The sequence below is a fragment of the Protomyctophum bolini genome, assembly GCF_963924005.1.
Source record: "Protomyctophum bolini genome assembly, chromosome: 5".
Classification (NCBI taxonomy): Eukaryota; Metazoa; Chordata; class Actinopteri; order Myctophiformes; family Myctophidae; genus Protomyctophum; species Protomyctophum bolini.
In genome coordinates this window covers 31,890,017-31,917,534 of record NC_137866.1, presented here as the reverse complement: position 1 = coordinate 31,917,534, position 27,518 = coordinate 31,890,017, and the positions used below count along the sequence as shown (strand labels likewise).

General features: G+C 43.0%; 3 protein-coding genes across 3 annotated transcripts in view; 2 read left to right on the top strand and 1 right to left on the bottom strand.

Annotated features, from left to right (window-relative positions):
- The window catches only part of nphp4 (nephronophthisis 4), a 268,172-nt gene that overhangs the window by 214,655 nt on the left and 25,999 nt on the right, over positions 1 to 27,518 (bottom strand). Inside the window, exons 3-4 of the mRNA XM_080762891.1 lie at positions 19,687 to 19,838; positions 18,984 to 19,045 (exon numbers count right to left, since the gene is read on the bottom strand). Coding sequence (XP_080619017.1) covers positions 18,984 to 19,045; positions 19,687 to 19,838 — 214 coding nt within the window. The remainder of the gene's footprint in view (positions 1 to 18,983; positions 19,046 to 19,686; positions 19,839 to 27,518) is intronic.
- LOC308315966 (beta-1,3-galactosyltransferase 2-like) lies at positions 6,642 to 7,709 on the top strand (the record flags this gene model as incomplete). Its single annotated transcript, XM_080764243.1, has 1 exon — positions 6,642 to 7,709. The coding sequence occupies one exon, from the start codon at positions 6,642 to 6,644 to the stop codon at positions 7,707 to 7,709; it is 1,068 nt and encodes a 355-aa protein (XP_080620369.1).
- LOC308315965 (L-threonine 3-dehydrogenase, mitochondrial-like) lies at positions 25,564 to 26,694 on the top strand (the record flags this gene model as incomplete). Its single annotated transcript, XM_080764242.1, has 1 exon — positions 25,564 to 26,694. The coding sequence occupies one exon, from the start codon at positions 25,564 to 25,566 to the stop codon at positions 26,692 to 26,694; it is 1,131 nt and encodes a 376-aa protein (XP_080620368.1).

Here is a 27,518-nt window from a genome sequence, read left to right as displayed (position 1 = left end):
TAATTATTGTGCCATAAATGGTGCATTTATATAGCACCTTTATCCAAGGCGCTTTACATAGTGCATTACATTCACCTATTCACAAACACACACATATAGACCAATTGCAGTGGAAGCCATGCAAGGTACCAACCAGCATCGGGAGCAATTTGGGGTTCAATGTCTTGCCCAAGGACACTTGGACATGTGGACAGGAGGAGCCGAGATTCGAACCGCCGACCCACGAATCATTGGATGACCTGCTCTACCTCCTGAGCCCCAGTTGCCCCTGAGTGTATTACGTATTGTGTATTGGGCGTATTGTGTTTTTGCACTGTACTGCATGTAGCGTATGTACTCTAGGGCAGTGGTTCCCAAACCTTTTTGTGTCAAGGACCCCAAAAACAACATTAGGCCACGTACCCCCATTGGAAAACATATGCCAGTGACCCCGATAAGGGAGGATTTTTACGGCTCTAGCAGTGATTCCGAAACATATTAATTTCATGGACCCCCCCCCAGTTTCACACACATTAAGCTACGGACCCCCGATTTAATGGCATTTTTATCTCTGGGACCCCAATTTACATTGTAAAATAAGAGAGAGTGTGAGCTAGGTACCCACTGGAACTCCCTCAAGTATACCCCCAGGGGTCCCCGGACCCCACTCTGGGAACCCATGCTCTAGTGTATATTGTTTTATCTGTGCATAGGACCCCATTCTAAATTGAGATGCTGCATCAAATTCTGACCAAAATCATTATTAAATTCAAGAACCGCTGTCTGTCTCTGTCCACTTCCGCATAGAGCAAAGCGCCCTCCTCACAACGCCACAACGCATGGACAGCCTCATAGAACCTAGCGCCGTACAGCCCTGTCCTCCAACTTCCATCTGCCCTGCATTACACATGCCAAAAATTCTAATAATCATCTTAATTAAATTAATTTGCGTTAAAAACAACCCGCAAATCACGTGTCACCAGTGTCACCGCAGTGAAATGTTGGGACAGACACTGATTAATACTGGGACACAGTTTTCCGTGCAACATTCAATTCCCCAACGCACCTCCCCTTTTCCACACCGCCCCCAGGCAGGCATCAGACCTATACATCAGACCCACACGGGGAAAACAACTTGGACCCATAGTAGCCTACAGCTACTCTTGCGTCCGTCGACATAACTTCTTCTTTGGGGAAGCATCGCGGCCAACGCAGGGGTTGTGTGGCACAGGCACCTGAAAGCCAGCTCTGACAGTTGAACTGGGCATGTTCACGTGAACACTTGGATTAGAGGAAAGAAGTCCGCACACTGTTCCTAGAGTAATTTAATTTAAAAAAGGACAACGTTTCTCAGGTGAGAACTGAAGAAGATATTCACAGCAGGAAACCGGTGAGGGAATGTATTAAACCCAAGGTGAAGGTTATGACCGAAAGAATAAGGTTGCGAATAGAAGCAGCAGCAATGAGTTTTCTTCGACGGGTGGATGGCATCTCCCTTAGAGATAGGGTGAGAAGTTCAGTCACGCAAGAGAGACTCGGAATAGTCGCTGCTTCTTCGCCTGGAAAGGAGCCAGCTTAGTAGGCCATATTGTGAGGTCCCTTTTCGTTCAGTTTCGTTCCCGCGCCATGGGCACTACACATTCAATGCATTTTCCATAGATAATACCCTTCTGGACTTTGGGTTAAAAGTTCTACTCATAATATCCTGCAGTATTTTGTCACAAGCCAGAAATGTATATAACCAAAAAACGAAAATCTTGTGCTGCTGTTTTTGCTTGTAAAATGTGTTATATTGATTTTGGCAACACACATTTTTCTCAAATGTCATAAATACATATACCTAACATCTGAAACAAGTACTGGTGCCTTAGTTTACTCATATGTGAATCTAGATCATGAAATGTAGCAAATTTGTTAAAGAAAATGCTTCAACTTAAGTGATTGGCACATAGCATACACATAGTAAATTTAGCCAAAAGCTTATATTTCATACATAAAAAATGTCACAACCTACTGTGTAATGAAAGGTAGAAAAGAAAAGCAGTGCACCTCGGCCCACAAAGGCTACAAATCTATCAAATTGTTACCACACCCCCCTAAATTGAATGGTTACTATACTTTGGTCCGACATAGGTTCAAGTTCAAGTTTATTGGTCATTTAAAATAAACACACCTTATACAATGTATTCAGGGTTATGTTTTTGTTGACCAAAAGGGAGCGTTTGGCAGAAGCCTCAGCTTATAATGGCAGCCCTTTTAATATTCAAAATAGCTATAAAAAGGATGAATATACAACAAAAAACAAAGACAGCAAAAATAATAATAATAATAATGATAATGATAAACGCAAAGGAGGAAGGAGTATTTTGGTTATTCTGTAATGTAATGAGCTGCTTAATTTTACCTCTTTATTGATGCTGTTTCATCATGTTAGTCCTGCACATGTTAAAGATCTTTGTTTGCCATTTGTTCTGGTTTAAAAAATGTAATAATGCATGTACCTCTGAGATTATATCTTGTTTGTCATGCGCCTGAGCATGAGCTACAAACACTTGAGCAACAAGTTTCTTTTTTGTGATCAAGTTTTTTTTTTTTTTTTTTTTTTTTTTTAAGAAAGAAAAGGGGGTTTCCCCTTTTTTGTGTTGCCAAAATCAATATAACACATTTTACAAGCAAAAACAGCAGCACAAGATTTTAGTTTTTTGGTTATATACTTTTTTTTAAATACATTTCTGGCCTGTGACAAAATACTGCAGGATATTATGAGTAGAACTTTAAACCCAACGTTCAGAAGGGTATTATCTATGAAAGAATGCATTGAATGAGTAGTGCCCATGACGTGGGAACGAAATTCATTTTCTAGGCACCTTTTCTGGGGTCCCAACACAGCCTATAGGTGGTTCGGGCATCTGTTTAGGATGAACTTCCTGTTTTAGGAGAACTTCCTGTCTCTTCATGTCCCCAAGTAACACTGTCCTCTGAAAGGCCTAATATGAACTGTGCACCCATTCACCTTTGCAGCTAAGTGTCCCTTTCTCGGACTGCAACTGTACTTACTGTAAAAGACCCATTTATTGAAATCCCAAACATGGAATATACTTGGACCATGCATTATGCCACATATAATGCCTGTCTCAGGACGGCCACCTGCCAGTATACAGTGGATAACATCCCAGTATTGCTGGGTAAATTGGGTAACTATAGCTAAATAATTTAACCCTGACATCCCAATTTTGGGCATGTCATTATAGGCTAAGAAGAAAGGACAACTGCTGTTCTACAAGGTCACAACATGCCGTAATGTGTGGTGAGCTTGTAGATCGGCTTTTCCCCAAAAATAAGTTTTGATAAGTGACTTATTTTAAAATGTGTAGCGCAATGGAATAGAGTAGACACTGACACATCAAGAGTCAATTAGTACTGTAGGCTATACATTTGTGTTCTGGTAATATCATTGATCACTTGTTTTGCATGTCCATGGCAAAAATAAAACATTCATGGAAATGTCCATCACATTCACAAGCTGGCATAAAGTGATGCCCTAGAGCCTGCTTGAGGCATGCAGCTTTAAACAAAATAGCACAGTGGCACATTAATCCCCGACACTGGCATGTCCCTTCTCAGCTTCAATGATGTTTTTCATACCAATCGTTGCATAAAAGCATCATGGTTTTGTTATACACACACGTACACACCCATGGTACTGTGCCAAGAGAACTCACAAATTAAAACAAATGCACGCACACGCAGTCAAGTTGTCTATCGATGTTAACCTCAACCTCACCCTCTCCCACAGGGCAGCACACCTAAACCTAACCTTAACCCTCTCCCATCCCTTAACGCACCCCTCACGGCCTCACCAACCTTAATCCGGTGTCAGTCTGTCTCTGCCCCAAAAAGCAAGAATTTCAAACCCGTCTCTTTCCTTTTGTTATTTTAATCCATTGGATGATATATGCCCCAATCTCTTAACTTAAAATAATAAACTCAATTAATTAATTTAAAATTCATCAACCGTAGAGGAGCGGTCATTGGTCACGGGGCCAGAGGGCTGAGCAGAGCCTTCTATAGGTTCTAGGGCTGACAAATATTAGCCCCAATGTTGAGTAAATCAACGGAGGTGTGGCACCCCCAAGAGAGAGTGGAAACTTAATTAGAAACTTAATGTGTTTTAAGAGTCCGTTTAATTATATAATTTCGTTTTATGAAGGTTTACATTTAATACTGTGAATTAATTGCACTAGCAAAGTGTAACATGCAGTGAGGACGGAATGTTTGTTCTAGCCCAGGTTCTCTGGGGTCCTAATATAAGGAGTGCAGCTTCCGGTTCTCCTCAGTTACATTCTGGAAAGAAAAGCAACACGTCAAATATTTTCATTGCTCCGTCCTTATCCCCGTTTATTCAGGTTCAGTTTTGTTAATGAGGTACTCAGCAGCCCTGAGACCCGTAACAGAGGCTTGTCATGTCAGCTGTCAATCACTCAACTCAATGAAGGCCAATGGAAGATGATTTGGGCTGTAAAACAATCTGCCCATTTTGACCTATTTAGTTTTTCTTGCAAATATTTGACGCTGCTGCTTTAGATTCTACCAGCATATAAACACACAGAGGCGCTTCCAGGGACCCCTGGGTGCCACAGGCACACAGTTTCATTCCACTATGAATGGGCCTTTTGCGCCATGACACAGTACGTGTCCTCTTGCCAGAGGGTATAAATGCACGTATAATCGCCATGTGAAAACTTTAAATGCCTTATGCTCCAAGGGCTAACTGAGCTGACAGTCCTGGTCCACCTAAATGCTCCGGGTTATGCCCTATGCCCATGGTACCAGGGTCAACTCACATAAGTTTACCCGAACCTAAACGTCTATGTACGTGACAAGTGTGTTTTGGACAAAATACAAAATGGCGGAAAATCTATCCGGAAATGGGCGTGGCCTATATGGTGAGATGCGTCATGACCCAAGGAATCCAGGGAAAAATAAATGTAACCTATGGTTCAAGAGTTATAAGCCAAAACGTAAAGTGGGCTGTTATAGCGCCACCATGAGGCCGACCGATATTATTATAAATTAATTTATTTTAGTAATTATTATGAAACTATTATGACGAGACGACCTGTTTTGGGGGGAAATGGTGCCAAAAAAGCGAGATTATAGTACGAGTGGCTCCCGGGATTCCCAGCTCAGTTGGAGCAGCAAGCGGAGCCCTACACACCTCTCCTCACCACCAACCTTGCTGTTGAAGCCCCAATGTTGAAGTAGAAGTCCCGCATTATAAATGTACGCAAGTAAAAGTATCAACATCAAAATGTACTTAAGTATTCAAAGTAAGTAAGACAAATGTGCATGACATTGTTTAAATGAACTAGAAATGCGAGGAAATGACAGATGGAAACGACCGACCGAGTTTTCATGTTGCACGGTAAGACTACAGTCATTAGTATTATTGCTAGGATGGGTCAGTCATGTAACTTTCCTGACGTTAAGCTGAGTATGTGTTCAACAACACAGACATGCAAAACAACATTGACAGCTATGAGGTAACGAAAGCTTGTCCTGCATAGCAACAGCTGCTAAACTATTTGAATTGGCATTGGGGTGGGGTTTAGCGAAGGGCTAATTCAGACCATCACGGATTACAAAGGGACACCCAGCAAAGCAGGGGAGAGCATCTAATTTCATACATTATATGCACTCCTTGTGGATAAAACGGCAGCCAAGGCTTTGCAAAAAAGACCACAGGACATACAGTATCTAGGCCATAAATGTGTTAACACCTTCAAAAGGATAAACGAAAACCAACACAAGGAACCTGGGCCCAGATGGTCGAATCCTCAAGGTGCAAGCGGACCAGGTGGCTCCTCCACACTAACCTTGCGTCACCAGGATTTCCAAAGCCTTTCCAAAGCCTGGTCTGCGTTACTAAATGGCGGTGTGATCGGGAGCGGATGATATCGTTATGTCATGTTGTAGTCATTGTTTTGCAGTCATCAGGCCGGAACCCTCAAACAAGAACTTCCTTTCCCTCAACCCGGAAGAATAATACCTTGCCAATAAGAGCGTATCGTTTAGCTGATTTCCAAAATACTATAAATAAATATAAATGTGAGTGTGCTTCCCACAGGGAAATGTATTCTTATGGCAGGATACGAGAGAGCTTAGTTTAGTTAGTTTATTTTGGTCCTTTTAAGAACAATACATTACATTACAAAAGGCAATTTAGAGAAAAAGAAAAGAAACGGACCAACCATATTTCCTTTGCTATTTATACATTTAATAAAGAGGGAGTGCCACTATTTTTGTATTTTTCCAGTTTTTCATGTGTCTATGAGGTGACAGTACTTCATTAGACACCCTGGAGTCGTTTATGTGCAATGGTGTATTCACTTTGTATTTAGGGTTTCTTCCACAAATGAAATAAACAGTAATATAGTGACATCACACTATCAGCCCCTCCCCTAACCCCTCCCCCTTTATCATACAACTACAGCTGTGGGTGTGGCTTCAGTTCAGGTGGATCATTCACTCTGCTCTTAAGATTGTATTTGTTTATTAGACTTATCTTAAACCCAAGTGTATATGTGACCGTGTATATAAAGACCTGCTGATTTTGATCATGTTTTCTCTGTATACCATTCAAGGCTCCACCACCAGATGCCATGAAGTGGAAGGGGAAGCACATCGTTGCACTTCTGTGTCTCTTCTCGTTCCTAGGGGTCCTGGTCAATGTGGGCTGGCAGACAGTTATCCATCTGCCAGGTAAAGCCAGCCCAAGTGAAGCGGGTGACAACCACACCAGTGGCCAGACCACACAGGTGACCACCCATGAGGAGTCTCCCATCGGCCACCCATGGGCCAAGCCAACTCCTTGGCCGTTCCCTGACTACATCATTAGGGAGCCAAACAAATGCCCAGAGGGAAAGCCGCCACCATTCCTAGTGTTGCTGATACTCAGCATGGCCGGTGAAGTAAAGGCACGGAATGCCATACGGCAGACATGGGGGAATGAGAGCCTCGCTCCAGGCCTAGGAATCATCCGGCTGTTCCTGGTGGGGGTGACGGAAGGCAAGCTGGGGCGCCTACAGCAGAAGACCCTGGAGTCCGAGAGCATGAGGCACCACGATATCATTCAGCAGGATTTCCTGGATACCTACTACAACCTGACTTTAAAGACACTGATGGGGATGAACTGGGTGGCCATGCACTGTCCCAGGGCCAGCTATGTTCTGAAAACTGACAGTGACATCCTTGTGAACACCGTTTACCTTATCTACAAGCTGCTGAGACCGGAACTGAAACCCAAGACAAACTACTTTACCGGCTGTATCCATAGGGACGCCCTGGTAAGCCGAGACAATAGATCAAAGATGTACATGCCCCTAGAAGAGTACCCAAGCGATAGTTACCCAGACTACTGCTCAGGGTCGGGCTATGTCTTCTCCGGAGACGTTGCGACAGAAGTGTACAAAGCTTCTCTGAGCATTCGCATCCTGCGTTTTGAGGATGTGTACGTGGGAGTCTGCCTGGACTGGATAGGAATCAAGCCCACACCACAGCCCGGTGGAGAGGAGTGTGGTCGGCTGTTCAACCCCTACGGATTGTCCTACTCCAGCTTCAATTACAACAACATGGTCACAGTCCACAGTTTTCATCCCTATCAGCTGCTGGAGTACTGGCGCAAAATGCAGAGAGATGGAGCGTTCTGGAAATATAGGGTTATAAAATAAATAAATATAAATATAAATATAGGGTTGGACAATAACCGCCAAACGGAAAATGTTTTTCAGACCATGAATATTTTTCGGATTTTCAGCAGCGTTTTCCGCAGTCGGTTTTTCCATACATTAATGACACTAATAACATGGCGCTTATAGCGCCCAGATTTGTTTGGTGTTGTACTGGTAAAATGGTGTTTCCCTTAAGATATAACCACCTTATGATTGTACATACGATAATCGGTCATTGATTCCCGAATTTCCCGTGCATCCTCGCTTGTTGTTGTACACTGTAGCGTGTTGCAGAGCATCAACTTTATTTAGTTTCATTTAGCCAAGCTGAGGGAGCCTCCTTTTCACTACCAACGCCTCCATGATTATCACTCGACTGAAACGGCAATTGCCTTGTTGAACTCCTGTGTGGTAGCGGCCGGTCCAATTAAGCGATAATGGAGGCGTTGGTGGTGAAAGAAGGCTCAGAGCCTCGGACGTGGCTTGGGCAGTTGGGACCAAATTAAACACTGCCACCGAAGTGTTTGCATTGGCACGCCCGTATGAGTACCTTTTGTGAGTAACACATCCTCTCAAGTCTCTGATTGGCAAACATAGCCAGTGTTCCGCTGTCTATTTTAATGTAAGATAACTGAACGTGAGCACGTTTACTGTCAATTACTGCTGCCTTCCCTGTCAACAAATAATTACATCCTACCTGTAACGTGGTGTAATTCACTTTAGATTTAGAACACCAGTGACTTCCATTAAATAGCAGATCTACATGCTCATAGCGCGTCACATTCTTGACGCAATGTGAGCTTCTAGATTGCCATTTACTCCGTGGTACGACACAGACATGCAACGATAGCTGAGGCTAACACTTCGGTGTCTGACTAAGGGCCGATTCATACTCCTATTTTAGAGCCGAATAAAAGTCGTTTCGGCGCTGTAGAGCCTACAATTTGACGTCATTTGAGGTTCGGGGGGGCGGGTACCGTCCTAAAGTCGGCTCTTCGGTGCTACTGAAAATTTCTGACGAGCCGAAATCATTTCGGCACTACAGCGCCGAAATGGGAGTATGTATCGGCCCTAACACTTCAGACACCCACCCACCACTGTTATGAAAACCGGTTCAGGTGGTGGCCATATTAGATTTGGCCACAATGACGACCCCGAAGGTCACATGCTCGGGCGCCCTAGCGCAGAAATATCCGTATGGCCTATTGCTGAAATATTTTTATTTGGTTCACACAAGAACAAAACATTTCGTCGTCGTCGTCGTCCCCAACATAAATACAAATACATCATTGTCCTCTCTCTCTGTCACGTCTTTGTGCACTGCATATGTACTAACGAGTACATATATAAATATACAGCAAAAAGAGATAAAGAATAAAGAAAAAGACTGCTTTAGGCCTGTGTCACAAGAGGACATCGACACCCTCTACCAAGAGGTTCATGTTTTATTAATTTCTTAATGTGTTTATCAGTTCATCAATCTACAAGTTCATCATAGTCAGTTTGTCATGGTAGTCTCCCCTCAATATTTCTTAAATTATTAATAATGTTCCCCCATATTCTGTCAAATTCCATTGGTTTCCCTTTAACGTTGTTCATATTTCTGTGCTGTATGATAACAATTCTCTCCACCATTGTTTGAGTGTGGGCGGTTGAATTGCTTTCCATTTGGTTAAAATGTGTCAACAAAAATGGACCATGCATTTGATTACATGTGTAGACTCTCAAGAGTAAATGGATGAATGAACAATGAGGATTTATCATTTTACTGTGCACGGCAACAGCATTTTATGCTGTGTACCTTAAATAACAAACATTGGATTAGTCTGGGAATAACATGAACTCGAATTACTGCAGCAATCACCTCTAAATGGAGAAAGGGAATTGTTATTCATAGGAGAGAAACAGGATTTTGTTTAGCGAGGTCATATAATAAAACGATGACAGTCCAGTTTGTCATCGTGTCAATGTAAAGTGAGTTGGTAATCATCCGATGTAATGTCAACATACAAATTAATGTTACCTACCTACAGTATGCTGACCCCAGATCAACTGATACATCCATCTGTGGGGTTTTTCCAGTTCAGACTGCTTTTCAAACTTTTGCTTGCGAAAAAATATATATATGAAAAAAATAAAATAAATGAATAGCTGGGCTATAAAAAAAAACAAATCCAGCATATAGACTTTATGAGAGTGATAAAACCAACAGACACCATCTGCTGTGATATTGCCCCGTGGCTCGTCCTGGCCTCACTCATAAACGTGGTTCACAAGCCAGCAGACTTCATATTTTGGGGGGGGATTTGCATAAAAATGGCAAAATTCATTGACAAAGTAAGTTTACAGTTGGTACATGAATGAAGAACATCAGGGAATATGTAATTACTGCAAACTCATACTTTTCTTCAACATTTCAATAATAGAGAGTGAGTTTGGTGACAGATGGCTGGCTTGGCTTTGAAATTGAATAAGTACATTATGGATTAACCAACGTGAAAATAGCCAATCTATAAACTCACACCGTGTCGTAATGCAACACATTGTGAGCTTGTAGATCTGATATTTTGTTTTACTACTATTGAATTGATTGTACTTGAATACTACTAAGCAACTACTTTAACTCAAGTACAACTTTGACTGAGTAAGCTTTGACTCAAGTCAGGCCGTTGAGGGATTTAAAGGTGAATAAAATAATCTTAAAATCGATTCTCTGTTTTATGGGGAGCCAATGGAGTGAGATTAAGTAGGCTAAATGTACTTTCCACCCCTGACAAGCAGGAATACTTGGAAGAAATTAAATGGAGGAAAAAGAGGTTTTCAGTGGAGTGAGGAGTGATCAAAAAGTAGGAAATATATATATATTTTTAAAGGTAGCACATCCAAAAATCTAAACAAAAGGGCGGACAAAGTACTCGCATTTCCATATCTTCATTGGCACACACCAAAAAGGAACCCTTACGCGTTTCGGCTATGATCCTTCATCAGAGCATTGGAAGAAATCTCAGGCTGCATTCAGCAGTCTGGGCTCAGTCATCAGAAAGATGGCTTATCTTTAAAACATTATTTGAGTTGTTGTTGATGTAAAATATACCGTTTTGAATGATTATAACATCGGTAATCAGTGGCCTAGAACTTTCCAAGATCGGGATTAGCATTGTACCCAAACATCTTGCATCACCCGGGCAAAAGCATTGAGCAAGTGAGAAGAATATAGGTTTGTGGGGATTAAAAGGAGGGGGGGGGGGATCAAACATTGATGAAACGAGCTTGATACAGATGGCAAGCAGGTGTCATTTTTTTACCCATCATTTATTTCTTGTCATTCATTATGCATCCAGCTAGGAGTTTTCAGATGTTGCACATGGATTTGAAAACTAATGTACTTCCAGCGGAATCGTGGTACTTCAGAGTCTGGTGACTGGGAACTTGGCAAGAGATGTGAAGCCAGAAGAGACACAGAGACACAGAGAGAGAGAGAGAGAGAGAGAGAGACACAGAGAGAGAGAGAGACAGAGACAGAGACAGAGAGACAGACACAGGCTCACCATCAGAGTGAAGTGGGTTGTGGATTCCATGGAAGGCTGACTTGTGGGGTTTGTTTGTGTCACTATGACATGCCTATATAGTAGCCTATACAGTATGTATGTGACGTGGCTATGGTTCTCCCAGAAAAGTGAGGACGCCAAAACCCAAAAGTGATTGGCCAGAATGTGATGATGTATGATGATAAGAGCGCCCCTCACACGAGTGCATGTTCGTAGTCAGTACAGTACCTTGTAAATTGTAAATCTCATCACGAATAGACAGAACACACACACACACACACCAGCAGTGCTTTAGAATGGGACATGCTACTGTGAACACGATGTAGCCTGACGACTCCGCTGCCATCTGTTTGTCCCCCCCCCGCCCTCTCTCTCTCTCCTCACCCATTTCTCTACTGCTTAGAAGTAAAAAGCTCATAGCAACCCCCATAAGCACCCACCTCCACCGCCACCTCCTCCTTTTATCTTATCTCTGCGGCTTGCTCTTTTAACTTTCTGGAGTTTAGCGTGCCCCAAAGCACTCGTTTTTCATCTCCCCCATATCTGGGGCCATCTGCAAACATTCATTCAGTTCCTATCTTTCTGTCATCACCTATCTGTACCCACAAGGTCAATGCGGGGGGAAAGTGCTTCAACTTTGCCTGTATAGCGCACGCACACACGCACACACTTCTCTTAACCACATTAACCATGGCATCCCTATTTGTACCAAAGTTTTTCACAAGTACCCAAAATTCTTTAGGTGTGTTAAAACAGCAAAAACAGCCATTTGCAAATAGCCCAAAGTATAAAATAGGGTTTGCCTGCTCTATTTAAGCCCATTTCCACCACTCGGTAAAGATGAAGTAGTAGTAGTAGTAGTAATAGTAATAGTAGTTATTTTAGTAATATTCTTTATCAAAAGTTATTTTGTAGTTCATTTTTGGAATTAAATTGAATTAAATTACATTTAATTGAAGGTTAATATTAGAATGTTGCAAGCCTGTATAGATTAATTTGTCTGTTGTTCAGCAGAATATTTAGGTCTGTGTGGTACAGTTCTGTACATCGTGCTTATAAGCAATCTATTTCTGGATAGCCCAAACAGGTTTCAAACAACAGAGGAGGACATATATAATTTTCAGAAAATGTGTCCCTCTGTCAATCAATGCATAGTTTCAAATGCATTATCCACTTGGTCTCAACTTTAATCAGATACTGTATCCATTTTTACTATCAAAATCCCAATATCAAAACATATTTTACTTATTGAAGAGTAAAACTGTACCAACTAGGGTTGTTCCGATCCGATCGTATGATTTGAAATTGGGACCGATCACGTCATTTGAAAAATGATCTGAATCGATTCAGGACAAAAACAATGTGATCAGGACTTCCCTAGTATCAATATTATATTCATATCATGATATGATGGATATTGTCTGTTGTGATATGGCATACCCCAAGTGTTTTTTGAGGAAAAGCAAACAATCAGAATTGGATTGTGAACAATAAATACCGTCCTAGTACCAACATTCGGAAAATTACACAATCATGTATTTTCTGACAATACCAATGATCTCTCAGACTAGCTAATGACTTGGGAACATCTGTCCAGAATTTCTCTAGGTTGGTACAGAAACTATTCCTATGTATTTGGGTCCCTAATCTCACATTTGGTGCAAAGAGGAGATTGTATGTCAGGGAAGAACTTATGTAACTATAGTCTTTGTGTAATGAAATGTGTGTTATTTTACAACACAATAATTCCATGATGCTGTATAATATATAACTTTTGGCCACAGTTCATCAGCCAGACAGCATTCCATCAGATATTTTGCTATCTGTAATTTAGCACTGGATGTTCATCAGTCGTGGGAAAATATACAGAAAAACTGTTCAGAAGGACAAAAGAGCTGAGAATTTGTATTCTATTCACTGTTGTTTAGGAAGTTCTCTGAAGTTCTGAGTTCTCTGAAGAACCGGTTTAACTGGCTAGATTAGAACAGTGCATTCTCAACATTTTCAGGCTGTTACCCCACACCCTATTATTAAAAGGGTCTAAAACTCCTTCAATTGTCACTTCACTGTCATCACACCCAGTGCACTCCTTCTCAATTTAGATGGTTCAAAATGCAGCTACTAAAGGTTAGGCTTCTTCAAGTATATCCAAATCCGACACTTTTTAGAAAGTCAGAGGAGAGAGGGGAAAATACGTTTTGAAATGACAGAAATTGAAAAACTTCTTATTAGCCCCGATGTTAGGAAGGGTAATATTTCAGATATATATCATATACTGACTAATATTGGTAACTCCTCCTATGACTCACTGAAAAGGTAAAAGGTGTAGGATTAATAAACAAAATAAATAGGAAACATAAATGCACACAGTCACACTTTGTGCTTGAAGGCATGTTGTCGATGCCATGTGATAAATGGAGAGATGAGCTATGAAATCAAAGCTGACAGTTGCCACACCTATAGCCCAATATATTGATGCTTTTCAAACCACAGATTCAAAGCTACATACTGAATGCTTGAGCAGTTGCTTTGAGCAATGATTCAGCGAGGAATCAAATAAACATTTTGTCCATTTTCTTTCAAGTGTCATGCAGCAGCAACCAGACAATAGAGATGCAATAAGGCAGGGGTTCTCAAAGTGGGGTTTTGGAACCCCCAGGAGTCCTTGAGGGTGTTCCAAGGGGTTCTCAGCTAAATGAGAAGTGTAATTACCGTCCGTAACCCTCATTTATACTTTAATTTACTTAATTTATTTCCCCATTTTAACAAAAGGCTTAAATATTTAACCAAACAACAAAACATCTTCTCTTATAATATGGGGATATGCAAAATCATTCATATTCATTGTCCACGGTCGATTACATGAACATTTTTGAGAACCACTGCGAGCATGGACGTGGATTCTTTCTACACACAATCATTTTGCAGAGGCTTCCCGGCCACCACCATGTCTACTCTCCCTATTGTCATTTTGCAGAGGCTTCCCGGCCACCACCATGTCTACTCTCCCTCAGCCTTCAACTGCAGCAAACTCTACAACCCTCGAGGGCTCACTGCAGAAAGTTCAGTAAGAGCAGCAACGCATCTCTTACATGACAAGTTGTTTGACTGGAATATTTTTCAACACTACAACAAGCGATTACACCGTTTTAAAGTGGATTTTCATGACAAGCAACTCAGCGGTCGGTGCACTGGCTGTTCAAAGCAAGGTAACTTTAAACATAGGCAGTCTAGCCTGAAAGACGGCCGTAAATTGTCGGCATTCAACTTAAGTGGAGAGTGAAGGCAAGCACTACAATTTCACCTGCAAACCACCAACAGTGTAAAAAACCAACTCCATTTTTACACCGTCAGGTTTGAATTATTACCAAATGATATTACAGTGTATGCTGCCAGCTTGCATGATCCCATTCCTGGGAGAAGGAACCTTCAATTGTTTAAGAAGAATAGATGATGTTGTGGAACTACAAAATAAAGAATGAGAACTGAACAAAATAACGACTTCGGGTTTGTTTGCCCTGCTGTCTCTGCTGTACCAGCAACAATGTTGCAGACTGTTTTCTTTCTCAAGACTGCGTGATTTTTTTAAAGCAAAACAGAAACATTATACAAGCATAGGAACGAAACCACGGATACATATTTCATCCCCCCCTCCCCCACACCCCCAGTCAACCCAGGGCTACTGAGGACAATGGACAACCACCCTCCCCCATTCCATGTCTGCAGTCAGCACGGCCGCCATTGAGATCGGTCTGTCTGCAGGCATTACCAGGTTCAACGGCGCCACCCCCCACATTCCACCGCCCTACTCCATTCAAACCTCAGCCTACTTCAACACCGACGACATTAATATTGTCGCCTCCAACGGTCCAGAGATTGAAATAGTCTCTGGGCTAATTAGTGTCAATTTGGGGGTCATTGATATGAAACCACTGAGCCACAAGAACCACTGAGCTACGGTACAGCAGACTGGCTGTATGTATGGGAGCGTGTGTGTTACCGTCTCGGTGGAAGTGAGAGGAGGATAAAAGTAACATGTTTGAACATGAACTCATGACGGTGGAAATGGCAGCGATAAGGGTCCCCAAAAAAGAAAAACATACTCCCAAACCACAGGCACACAGTTCATAATTCACCACACGTAAAGAGTCCATTTGAGAGAAGGCCAAGTAAAGAGGCCAAGTAAAGAAATGCCAAGAGACAACCCAACTCAGGCATTCAACAAATAAATCTGTTTGTTTCCTTTGGTGTTCTATAGTGCGGATGGGAATTCCTCTCTCATTTTGGAACTCTGTGTTGTTGTGATGGCCTAGGGCAGTCCGACTGTTGTCTGTGAACACAAACAACAACTCTCTCCCAAAGCCACTAAACCAGAGCAGTATAACTCATAAACATGCGATAGAATCATCATGCAAAATGTGGAGCTACTCCATGGAGGATAGCCTGGGAGGGATGCCAGTGGTGACTGTGGGAGCGGGGTGGGTGGGCGGGGAGAGAGCGCTAGACACGGTTACCATTTCTGGATATGTTCTCGTTCGCCACGGAGGAGTGAGTCTAAAAAGCTAAAACAAACATTGTGTGAGGTTCCAATCGATTCTTCCATGTACCGTGCTGTTGTTAAGAGTGCCTCCAGAATTGAACTGAACAATTTAATTTAACAAAATATTTAAAAAAAATCAGACCAGTCTGAAGTGAGTGGTGCTATACTGTACTTGTGCTGTACAAGCCCTCATCCCTGGGTGTGTGTGTGCCATAACACAACACAGTGATTGAACCAACAAAAGAACGTTGGAAACTAACGGGGAAGAAAAGGCGCGGGGGGGGGGGGAGGGGGGGAAGACAGATGCACAACGGAGACAGTGCTCGTTTCACCTGGCAGTTAATGATACTGTCATTCATGTTTGACAAAATAATGCTCCTCCCAGAATAGGCCATAGGTCATCATCATCATCACCTTTATTTATACTCGGAAATACAGTTGAGGGCAAGCCCTCATTTTCAGTGTAGCCGAGGTTACAATACACAAAATACAGTAAAAAACAAAGGATAAATTACAAAGGAACTGAATGCAGAACAACCAGTCAGTAAAATAAATCAATTGAAGCAGGAGCAATCGTGGTGAAAAATGTTCTGGATCATTTAGTGAACTAGTTTGTTTCCCAACTAGTGAATGATCGATAAGAAACATAATAATTGCACATATAATACCTTCACGGACCACCAGTGGTCCACGGACCACCAGTTGAAAACCTCTGGTCTAAAGCACTTATTTCAATTTTAAAAGGGCTGGAGGTCAGCTAGCTATTATATGAAGATATTTCACCTAATAATGACATGCAACAGTTGCCCCCATTTCATTCCACACAGGGATCAAACCGGGAACTTCACATTCCAAAGCAGCCACGCTATAACTCCTAAGCCACTGTCACCCCATCAGCTTAATGGCCTTGTGGTTAGAGTGTCCGCCCTGAGACTGGGAGGTCCCTGCGACATACTAGCATCATGTCCAGGGGGTGTACTTGTACATCAAGCAGCCTCACGCCACAGAAACAGGAGATAGGCTCCTGCCCTATGGGCCTCATGGCTCGGCAAGGCTACTTAATGGAGTGTTTGGTTTTCCTAGTGAAGTCAATGGGAAAAATAATAAATGTAGGCCTATATAAATTAAACGTTTTAGAGATCCATATAAGCTACTGGTATTAAACTCTGAGGTTGGCTTTTGGGGCTTCAAAGCAAGTTGTAGTTTGTTCTTTAACTAATCAGGTTAAGAATGAGATGTTTTTTGTGATTTAGGAATGTGTCGTTCCTGAGCTATTGAGCCAGCGCTGGTCATTGCATCTGTCTGTATGTATTTTGTCATTGTGTTGTTCCGACGGCACAGGATCCGTCTTCCCCTTCCGTCGAGTGGTGGATATGTAATATGCATATGCAATATGTAATATGAGGATATGCAACCTCCCGTGCGAACATTAAGAAGGTGTGGAATAGCTGTAGTATGCGTCTGGAAATATCCCGGTCACTGTGAAGGCCGTAGTACTGTAAATATGACATGAATATGAATGCAAAGTAGTGGTTGATGTGTGGACAGGCTAGCTGTTGCTGTTGTGCATGGTGAGATGTGTGCAAACGGTGTAGTTTAGTAGGAGAAGACGGCCAAAGGATGCAACACACACACACACACAGTCAGCGGCGCCAAATTGTATAGGGCACTCTTTGTTGTGTTGCGGCGGTAGCTAGAGGAAGCATGCCAGTGGGGTAACGGTGAGAACGGTGGCCTGTGATGCAGGTGTCGCTAAGGGGCGGAGGTGTGTGAGGGTGCGAGGTTAATTGTTAAGACCTCCATATTCATATGGTCAATGCCTGTGTGAAAAGTGGGAGTGATTGGTGCAGGCAATGAGGAGATACGGCGGTGTTTCTGACAGACAGACATTGACTGAATTATAGTATGATGATGATGATATGATATGATATATATACAGTATACTTTGTCGACCGGGTCCCCAGGGCTCGGCTCATTTTTCCCTCTACACCACATATAGAAGGACCCAGAAATAGCCAATCTGCAAGCTCAATTGTGAGTGTGTACATGCAGTAGATCAGCACTTATATTGTGAGCTTGTAGATCCAACGCAGAATAAGTACGCTGGGTTCATGTGTTTAAAGTGGAATTAATGATGAAAAGATCTGGGATTCCGGTCATATACTGAAAACGAACCTCAGCCGCCGTTCCACCTACACGCTATGCAGAGTGCATGCAGACAGCATTTATGTGGAGTAGAGGGAACTGTGGAGTGTGTGTTTGCGTACCGACGGGCAGCAGCATCTTTATTAAACCGTGCAGGCAGACAAAAACAACACGACAACATAATTAAAGTCAATACAAGAGGGGCGTACTTGTGTGGATTATTGTATCCACAAGTGTCCTCAGAGAAGCACTGGATGACATAATCCAGTTAAAAGCGTGTGGAATGAAATGGGGGCACCTGGTGGCTCAGTTAGTTAGTGTTCACAGACACCATAATATAATGGAAGTCGACTCAAACCTGCTGGTGCATGTCATTATTAGGTGAAATATCTTCATATAATAGCTAGCTGAGCTACAGCCCTTTTAAAATAGAAACAATCGCTTTAGACTGACCCTGATTAAAAACATCTCTACAGGAAGAGTATAACCACTGGAAGCATTATTTTGTCAAACAATAATGACACGACTGAATCATTAACTGCCAGGTGAAACAAGCACTGTCTCCGTTGTGCATCAGCCCCCCCCTTTTTCCCTTTTTTGTTCTGTGTATGTTTCTCTGTCACAACCTCGCGGCCGTTGTTTTCGTTAGTTTCCCCGACGTTGTTTTGTTGGTTCAATCACTGTGTTGTGTTCTGGCTTCCCTATATAGCTCCAGACAGTTAGCTGCTATGTTGTCAGTCGCTCTGTGCTGCGGCGTATAGGAGCAGGCAGCCAGTGCATGAGACAGGACAAAATGGAGAGATCCCGCACACACCGTCTCCAGGTATCCCCGAAACACCTGATGAAGGTCAGTTGGACCGAAACGTTGTCGCCTATTTGCAATAAAACACGTTTTTTGCTGCAAGTGAAGATAGTCTGCAGGATCTCAATTTCTATGGGAACATCTGTCAAAAATAGCAGATCCACAAGTTCTACAGTATCTGCCATTTACTCAGGAGTGGAGGAAAGAGCAGAGAGTGCAGTTTCAATGAAGGCACTTACATTCAGTGTTTTTCAGCAGGGGATGGAGCAGGCTCCTGGGTGTTCCGTGGTGAAGACTCAACCTGAAACACAAAACAAAGCGTACATTCAAATTATAACCGGATAATTGAACCACTGATGGAACAGCTGCCATTCATTTGATTATCTGCCTGTCATTTCATCCGCTCGTAATTGTGGAATTGTGTTGGATTGTGGTAATGTGGAATCGAAAATTTATATAATTCTCATCAGATCTATAATTAAGCAATATTACACGAGAGGGTGTGGGTTAACGTGATTATTGCCACGACAGTGATGCGGTCAGGAACGAGACGAAGTAGAGTTCCGCAAGCATCACTGAACTAAGACCAAATATACTGACACTTTCGTCAACGTCAACAAATAAAAACTAGACTAAAATGTTAAGGGACTAGTGGACAAGAGATCCAGTATAAGTCATTTTTCAATTGGTTGCATGCTGAAAATAGCAGATCTACAAGCTCACAACGCGTCGCGCTGAGGTTAGTCGACTAAAACTAGACTAACACAAACATTCCAGGTGACTAAAATGTGACTAAAACTAAATGAAGTTTCATTCCAAAGACTGTAACTAAACTAAAATGGAAATTTGCTGCCAAAAACAACACTGTTTGGTTCCATTTGTACACGCTCAGTGAAATCATCAGTGTTAATTTAACTCTGTGTGTGGGTTTGCGCTAATCACCTTCTGGCCTCAGCCTTGCCAGCAAAAAGCTCCAGGACGGTGAAGCCGCACCCCAGGTGCTGCTGGGAGCCGTCTGGCCCGAGTGACGTCGCCACCAGCTCCAGGACAGCCACAATGCTGGCCAGACGCAGGCTCGTATGGAAGTACAGCACCTACAAACCATAAAGTGACACACACACACAGACACACACACACACACACACACACACACAATGTTGAATGTTGAATCAACATTGAATGTTGAATGAGCGTTGAATGTTGATCATCTATTATTAAATATATTATCCTTTGAAAATGTTTGAATCAGGATGTCTTCCCGTGGGATTTCTAAATATTTAACCAATGAAAAGTATTAACAAGACTAAACTAAATATGACTAATATAAATAATAACTACATTGGATGCGCTTATAGGTTATTTTTTCCATTTCTTGAAATGGAATGCCAGACAGTGGACTTGTGCTGCCCTGAAACTGGGAGGTCGGGGGTTGGATTCCCGGCCGGGCCATCCCACACCAATGCCTCCCTGCTTGGCACTCAGCATCAATGGGTTGGATTGGGGGTCAAATCAACGAATGATTCCCGAGCACAGCGGACACTGTGGCTCACCGCTCCAAAAGATGGGTCAAATCGGGAGAACAAATTTCACTGTGCTAACGTGTGTTACCACAGTGAAAGGGGAGGACATCCAGCAGCTCATGATGGTCTTAACAGCAGAAATTAAAAAATACAAACTCTGGTTTGATAGAAATAAATTATCCTTAAATCTAAGTAAAACAAAATGTATGGTATTCGGAAACCGCCAGATACAAACGGATAGCCAGTTGATTATAGATAATAATAAAATAGAAAGAGTATATGAAAACAAATTATTGGGATTGATCCTAGACCATAGGCTCTGCTGGAAACCACATAAAATATGTGGTCATAGGGCAAAACACCTACTCAACCCAGCTCATTGCACACGTTGTACTACCCTACCTGAACAACTGCTCTGAGGTATGGGGAAACGCCTACCAATCAACTAGAAATCCACTGATTATACTACAAAAGAGAGCACTAAGAGTAATAAACAATGTAGGATACCGGGACCACACACACCCACTGTTTTTACAATCACACCTTCTGAAGTTCACAGATATGGTCAATGTTAAAATTCTACAAATCATGTACAAATCAAGATACATATAACCAATTACCGGCAAATGTACAAGACAAATGTCTGGATAAGGAAGGGGGATACAACCTAGAGGACCGCTGAACTTCAAAAAACCTGTGATTTACGGAGTCACTCTGTGGAATGAGCTGGAGGATGAACTAAAGCAGTGGAAACATAAACCAATTCAAAACTTTAGTTAAAAAAACTATTTTTGATAAATAAAAATCACACCCCTGTGAAGTGAGCAGTGCAATTGCACTGCTCACTTCACAGGGGTGTGATTTTTATTATTATTACAGTATTAGTATTTTTCTTATGAAAGCAGAGAGTCTACTGTTTCATACGGTATATAGTATGTACATGTCGCTATAGGCCTTATTTTGTGAATAATAGTTCTTCGGGTCCATGCCTTCTCTAAAGGTCCAGAGAATTTTAGAGAAGGCATGGACCTAACAACTAAATATTCACAAAATAAGGCCTATAGCGACATGTACATACTATATACCGTATGAAACAGAATACTCTCTACTTTCATAAGAAAAATACTAATACTGTAATAATAATAAAAACTAGAACTGCACTCTGCCGAGTGCATACTTGCTTGTTGCACACTAGTAGGCCATAAATGGCCTACTAGTGCGCAAGCAGAGCGCGCAAGTACTTTCGACCGCTGGAAACTATCACATCTCAGTATCTCTGTGAAGGAACGTTTGAAATGTATAATCATTACGTATAACTATTTGCTACCTAACTACTTTTTTACAGAAAAATGAATCATTGATATGTGATGAAAAAAAAAGTAGATTTACAAATTACAAATCACATTACAAGAGTATGTAGTTGTAATTCGATTAGCAGTATACTGTGGTTACTTGGTTCCAAAAAGTGAAGCCAAGTTTTTTTCAACCGTAAGTCTGTGCCTGGTTTGCTGGGACCAGTTACAACATTACGTCATCGTTGAGAACTGGGACCAGAGTACATGGTGTGTATATGACGTAATATTGTAACTTGTAACTTGTAACTAGTCCCAGCAAACCAGGCACAGACTTACGGTTGAAGAAAACTTGGCTTCACTTCGAAGAGACCAAGCGAAATGATTACTTGCGCGCTCTGCTTGCGCAAGTAATAACCGTGTGTCTTTATCTTTTCTACTATCTTCTGCCTTTATATGAAAAATTGTAATAGTAAATAGTAAGTGATGACGTAAGAGATATGGTCATCTGTGTAGTCTGGTCCCAGCAGACCAGGCACAGATTTACAAATTACAAATCACATTACAACTACATACAGAGTATGTAGTTGTAATTTGATTAGCAGTACACCGTGGTTACTTGGTTCCAAAAAGTGAAGCCAAGTTTTTTTCAACCGTAAGTCTGTGCCTGGTTTGCTGGGACCAGTTACAACATTACGTCATCGTTGAGAACTGGGACCAGAGTACATGGTGTGTGTATATGTATGACTAGCTCTCAGTGATGACGTAAGAGATATGGTCATCTGTGTAGTCTGTTCCCAGCAGACCAGGCACAGATTTACAAATTACAAATCACATTACAACTACATACAGAGTATGTAGTTGTAATTTGATTAGCAGTATACTGTGGTTACTTGGTTCCAAAAAGTGAAGCCAAGTTTTTTTCAACCGTAAGTCTGTGCCTGGTTTGCTGGGACCAGTTACAACATTACGTCATCCTTGAGAGAGTACATGGTGTGTATATGACGTAATGTTGTAACTTGTAACTTGTAACATTACGTCATATACACACCATGTACTCTCTCAAGGATGACGTAATGTTGTAACTGGTCCCAGCAAACCAGGCACAGACTTACGGTTGAAGAAAACTTGGCTTCACTTCGAAGAGACCAAGCGAAATGATTACTTGCGCGCTCTGCTTGCGCAAGTAATAACACCCCAGTGAAGTGAGCAGTGCAATGTTGCACTGCTCACTTCACAACATTGCACTGCTCACTTCACAGGGGTGTGATTTTTATTATTATTACAGTATTAGTTTTTTTCTTATGAAAGCAGAGAGTCTTCTGTTTCATACGGTATATAGTATGTACATGTCGCTATAGGCCTTATTTTGTGAATAATAGTTCTTCAAGGCATGGACCTGGCTGTACAACTGCATAGCAGGACAAACTACATGGGACCAGTAAGACGCGCAAACGCGGGAAGCGAACGCAGCTGAGACCCTGCAGATCATGTCTGTTTCAAAAAACTCGACATCGGACATAAAGATTTACCTGTAGTCAGCAACAACACACATGCCGAGTTTGAAGTTGGTCGGTTGGATGATTTTTGAGATACATCTACTAGATCTAGATGGACGTGTATATGCACGTACAGAGATTTTGTGCATTCATTATTTAATACTCCTATCTGTATCAATAGGAATGTGTATATTAGAGTGTTCTAGATGTAATCATACATCAGAGCATTTCAATGTGTTTAAAATAGACACCACGTTTGTCAAAAAATTCAAAAGTTCACTCGTTTTCACATAGACATAGCGTTCCAGACACACCCAGTTCCAGACACACCCAATCATAATGATAAACATTCCAACGGGTTTGTAATGGTCCAAAAACATGACCGACACAAAGTTTGCATGTGTAGCTCATCTGGTTTTACAGCCAAAACAGTTTTAGTTAGCAGCCATTGAGGTCGCGATGGCGACCCCAAAGGTCGCCAGCTGTACATTAATGTCAGATGCTGTGACACTTTGTGATACTTGAATAAATGTTTCATACCGTATGTTGTAATAATTCTGACCTTTATTCCATTTGTCTTTAGTGTTGTCCATTTTTTGCATTATTCAATTTGGGGAGCATACTTTGGTCCGACATATCATTGGTTCGAAGGAGCATTGGTCCGACTCGGGATAGGGTTGGGGGTTAGGTTTAGGTGTGCTGCCCCGTGCTCGGGATAGGGTTGGGGGTTAGGTATAGGTGTGCTGCCCCGTGCTCGGGATAGGGTTGGGGGTTAGGTATAGGTGTGCTGCCCCGTGCTCGGGATAGGGTTGGGGGTTAGGTATAGGTGTGCTGCCCCGTGCTCGGGATAGGGTTGGGGGTTAGGTATAGGTGTGCTGCCCCGTGCTCGGGATAGGGTTGGGGGTTAGGTATAGGTGTGCTGCCCCGTGCTCGGGATAGGGTTGGGGGTTAGGTATAGGTGTGCTGCCCCGTGCTCGGGATAGGGTTGGGGGTTAGGTATAGGTGTGCTGCCCCGTGCTCGGGATAGGGTTTGGGGGTTAGGTTTAGGTGTGCTGCCCCGTGCTCGGGATAGGGTTGGGGGTTAGGTATAGGTGTGCTGCCCCGTGCTCGCGGTTATGGTTAGGGTGCGGGTGTGGGGTAGGTAGTCGATCGGACTAATGGTATGTCGGACCGAAGTAGCCTGGTTTCCAGCCCATAGACCCCGCCCACTCAGTCTGACAATCAGGCTAGGACCGAAGTGTAGTAACCATTCAATTTAGGGGGGTGTGGTAGGATTTGTAGCCTTTGTGGGCCGAGGTGCGCTGCTTTTCTTTTCTACCTTTCATTACACAGTAGGTTGTGAATTTTTTTATGTATGAAATATAAGCTTTTTTTTTACTATGTGTATGCTATGTACCAATCACTTAAGTTGAAGCATTTTTAAGCACTTAATTTGCTACATTTCATGATCTAGATTCACATATGAGTAAACTAAGGCACCAGTACTTGTTTCAGATGTTATGTATTTATGACATTTGAGAAAGATTTTGTGTTGCCAAAATCAATATAACACATTTTACAAGCAAAAACAGCAGCACAAGATTTTTCAAAATAATGCAGGATATTATGAGTAGAACTTTTAAGTCCAGAAGGGTATTATCTATGAAAAAATGCATTGAATGTGTAGTGCCCATGACGCGGGAACGAAACTGAACGAAAATGGACCTCACAATATGGCCTATGTATGTCTTCTGACATATCTGACCCGTTGTTTTCCATGTTCTATCCCTTTTCTATCCTTCTTCCCTTTCCTGAAAACTATACAGACAATGGGAGCTCGTATGCAAATAATTTCACCCACTTCTGTGACAGACAGTAACATTTGAAATTGAAGAAGGTGAAGTTGTACACGTCATGTATGTACAGTATGTATGTATTATGTAATATGCATGTATACATTGTAGGTATAGTGTGTGTAGATTTGTGTGCCCCTGGGTCCCTGGCTGGCTAGCTGGCTGGGTGGGTGGGTCCGTCCGAGCACGAAGATTTTTTTCTTTTTTCATTTCAGCTGGCCTTTATGTCGACTCATCTGATTGGCTGTGTGCTTGACAGCTATAAGGAGAGCCTTTAAATAAAATCACACTTGTGTGAAGTGAGCGGTGCCTGTTCTCATAATGATGAGGTCTGATGACGATGATGATGTCACAGGGGGAATAAATAGACATACGCACAAATCCATACAGATCACACGGCTCTCCCGATCCATAATAGTACGGTGAGGCTCAGATGTGGATCTTGGACTTTATGTGGCCAGCCTCTGTGACGTCAGTCATCTACTTTATTACGTATCTATATCGTATGACTACAACTTTGGGCAAGGTTTCGGCCCGATCAGAGCCCCATTGATCCCCATTATACATTTTAAGTTGAATATTTTCAAAAAGGACGGCTGTGTTCAATCACTCTGAATAAGACTGGTTTCAAAGAGGAAATAATTGGCTGTCCACTCGTAAAAGTAAAGAGTTGAGGATGACGGTGGCGGCGGTCTTGCTCAGAGGTGCAGTCAGGCGTGCTGGGAACAGGCCCCTGCAAGGCACAGAGCGTCTGAGCACAGCGAGCTACGGCGTCGGTTTCCCCAGGCATCATCGCACCTCTGCCGACGAGAGGAGTTTCTCCTCTTCATGCACAGAGCCAGATCACCCCAAAATCCTCATCACTGGGGGACTCGGTCAGTTGGGGCTGGGGCTCGCAAAGCTGCTGAGGAGACGATACGGAAAGAATAGCGTGATTCTGTCCGATATCCGGAAGCCCACGACAAATGACGTGTACCACAACGGCCCATTCGTCTACTGTGACATTCTGGACCGCAACAACCTGAGGGAGATCATAGTGAACAACAGCATCAGCTCGCTGGTCCACTACTCGGCCATCCTGTCTGCCGTGGGAGAGAGCAACGTCTCGCTGGCCAGAGAGGTCAACATCACAGGCCTCCATAACATACTAGACGTATCCGTCGAGCACAGCCTGCGCGTGTTTGTGCCGAGCACCATCGGTGCCTTTGGGCCCTCGTCGCCCAGGGACCCCGCCCCGGATGTGTGCGCACAGAGGCCTCGCACCATCTACGGCGTCTCCAAAGTACACGCCGAGCTGATGGGCGAGTACTACCACCACCGGCACGGACTGGACTTCCGCTGCCTCAGGTACCCGGGCATCATTTCCGCAGATTCCCAGCCCGGAGGAGGCACCACCGACTACGCCGTCCAGATCTTCCACGCGGCCGCCGAGACGGGTCGCTTTGAATGTAACCTGCGCAGCGACACCCGTCTCCCGATGATGTACATAGACGACTGTCTCAGAGCCACCCTGGAGGTGATGGAGGCTCCGGCGGACGCACTGAGCAGGCGCACGTACAACATACACGCCATGAGCTTCACGCCCCACCAGCTTGCCCAGGAGATGCAGAAACGGCTGCCCGGCCTCAGGGTCACCTACGATGTGGACACCATGCGGCAGGCCATAGCGGACAGCTGGCCGATGGAACTGGAGGACAGCGCAGCGCGAAGGGACTGGGCCTGGAAGCATGAGTACGATCTTCCGAAGTTGGTGCAAGTCATGTTGGCTCGCATCATCCCCGACAAGCGGCTGGCACAAGCCTACTGAGGCTGCTGCTGTAGCACAGTGACCGTCACTCAATGATGATGTCAATAACCCCCAAAGTATATTAGGCCGTGTACCGCCATCACATAATGTTTTGTGCCAGGGAGGACCCCCATAAGAGAACACTTTTGGAATTCCTGGAAATGGCAGATCTACGATATCATAACGTGTCGCATTGCAGCAAATTGTGAGCTTGTGGATGTTATGAAGGACTGAGGCCGATTCTAAAAACGCCTTTTAAATACTCAACTATGTTTTCTGGAAATGTCTCTTAAGACAGCAGCATCTGTCAGCACCACTGGCTGTTGTTGTTAGTTGTAGGAATAAAGACAGAAGTACCCAATAGGAAGTGGATTAAGAAGCCATTTAGGAAGTATGAGGTCAGTCCGCTGTCCACCCAGGTTGGCAGAGGAAGTGTAGGCCTAGCGCCCAGGATTACATTAGATAATTGACACATGCGCAGCAGGGTTGCAAAATTGCGAGATAAAAATAATGAATACCAAAAAAACGGTGTTGTTAGTTGTAGGAATAAAGTACCCGAGAGGAAGTGGATTAAGAAGCCATTAAGTAGCCAAACAGAGTTCCCTTGAGGCAAAAACAAATAATTGTTTTATCGAACAGGGTTCCCAGATTGAGCTATCAACTATTTTTTTTATACAATAAAATCCCATACTTATGGGAACAAACAATCTCGAAGCCCTAGCCTGCAGCGAAGGTACTGCGTACCATGGCCCAGATGGTATGAATATGGTATTGGCTCAAGTGTAAACTAAGGGTGGGTTATGTCCCTAGCAATAGCGTGTTTTCCCTTCCCCGAGTACACACAC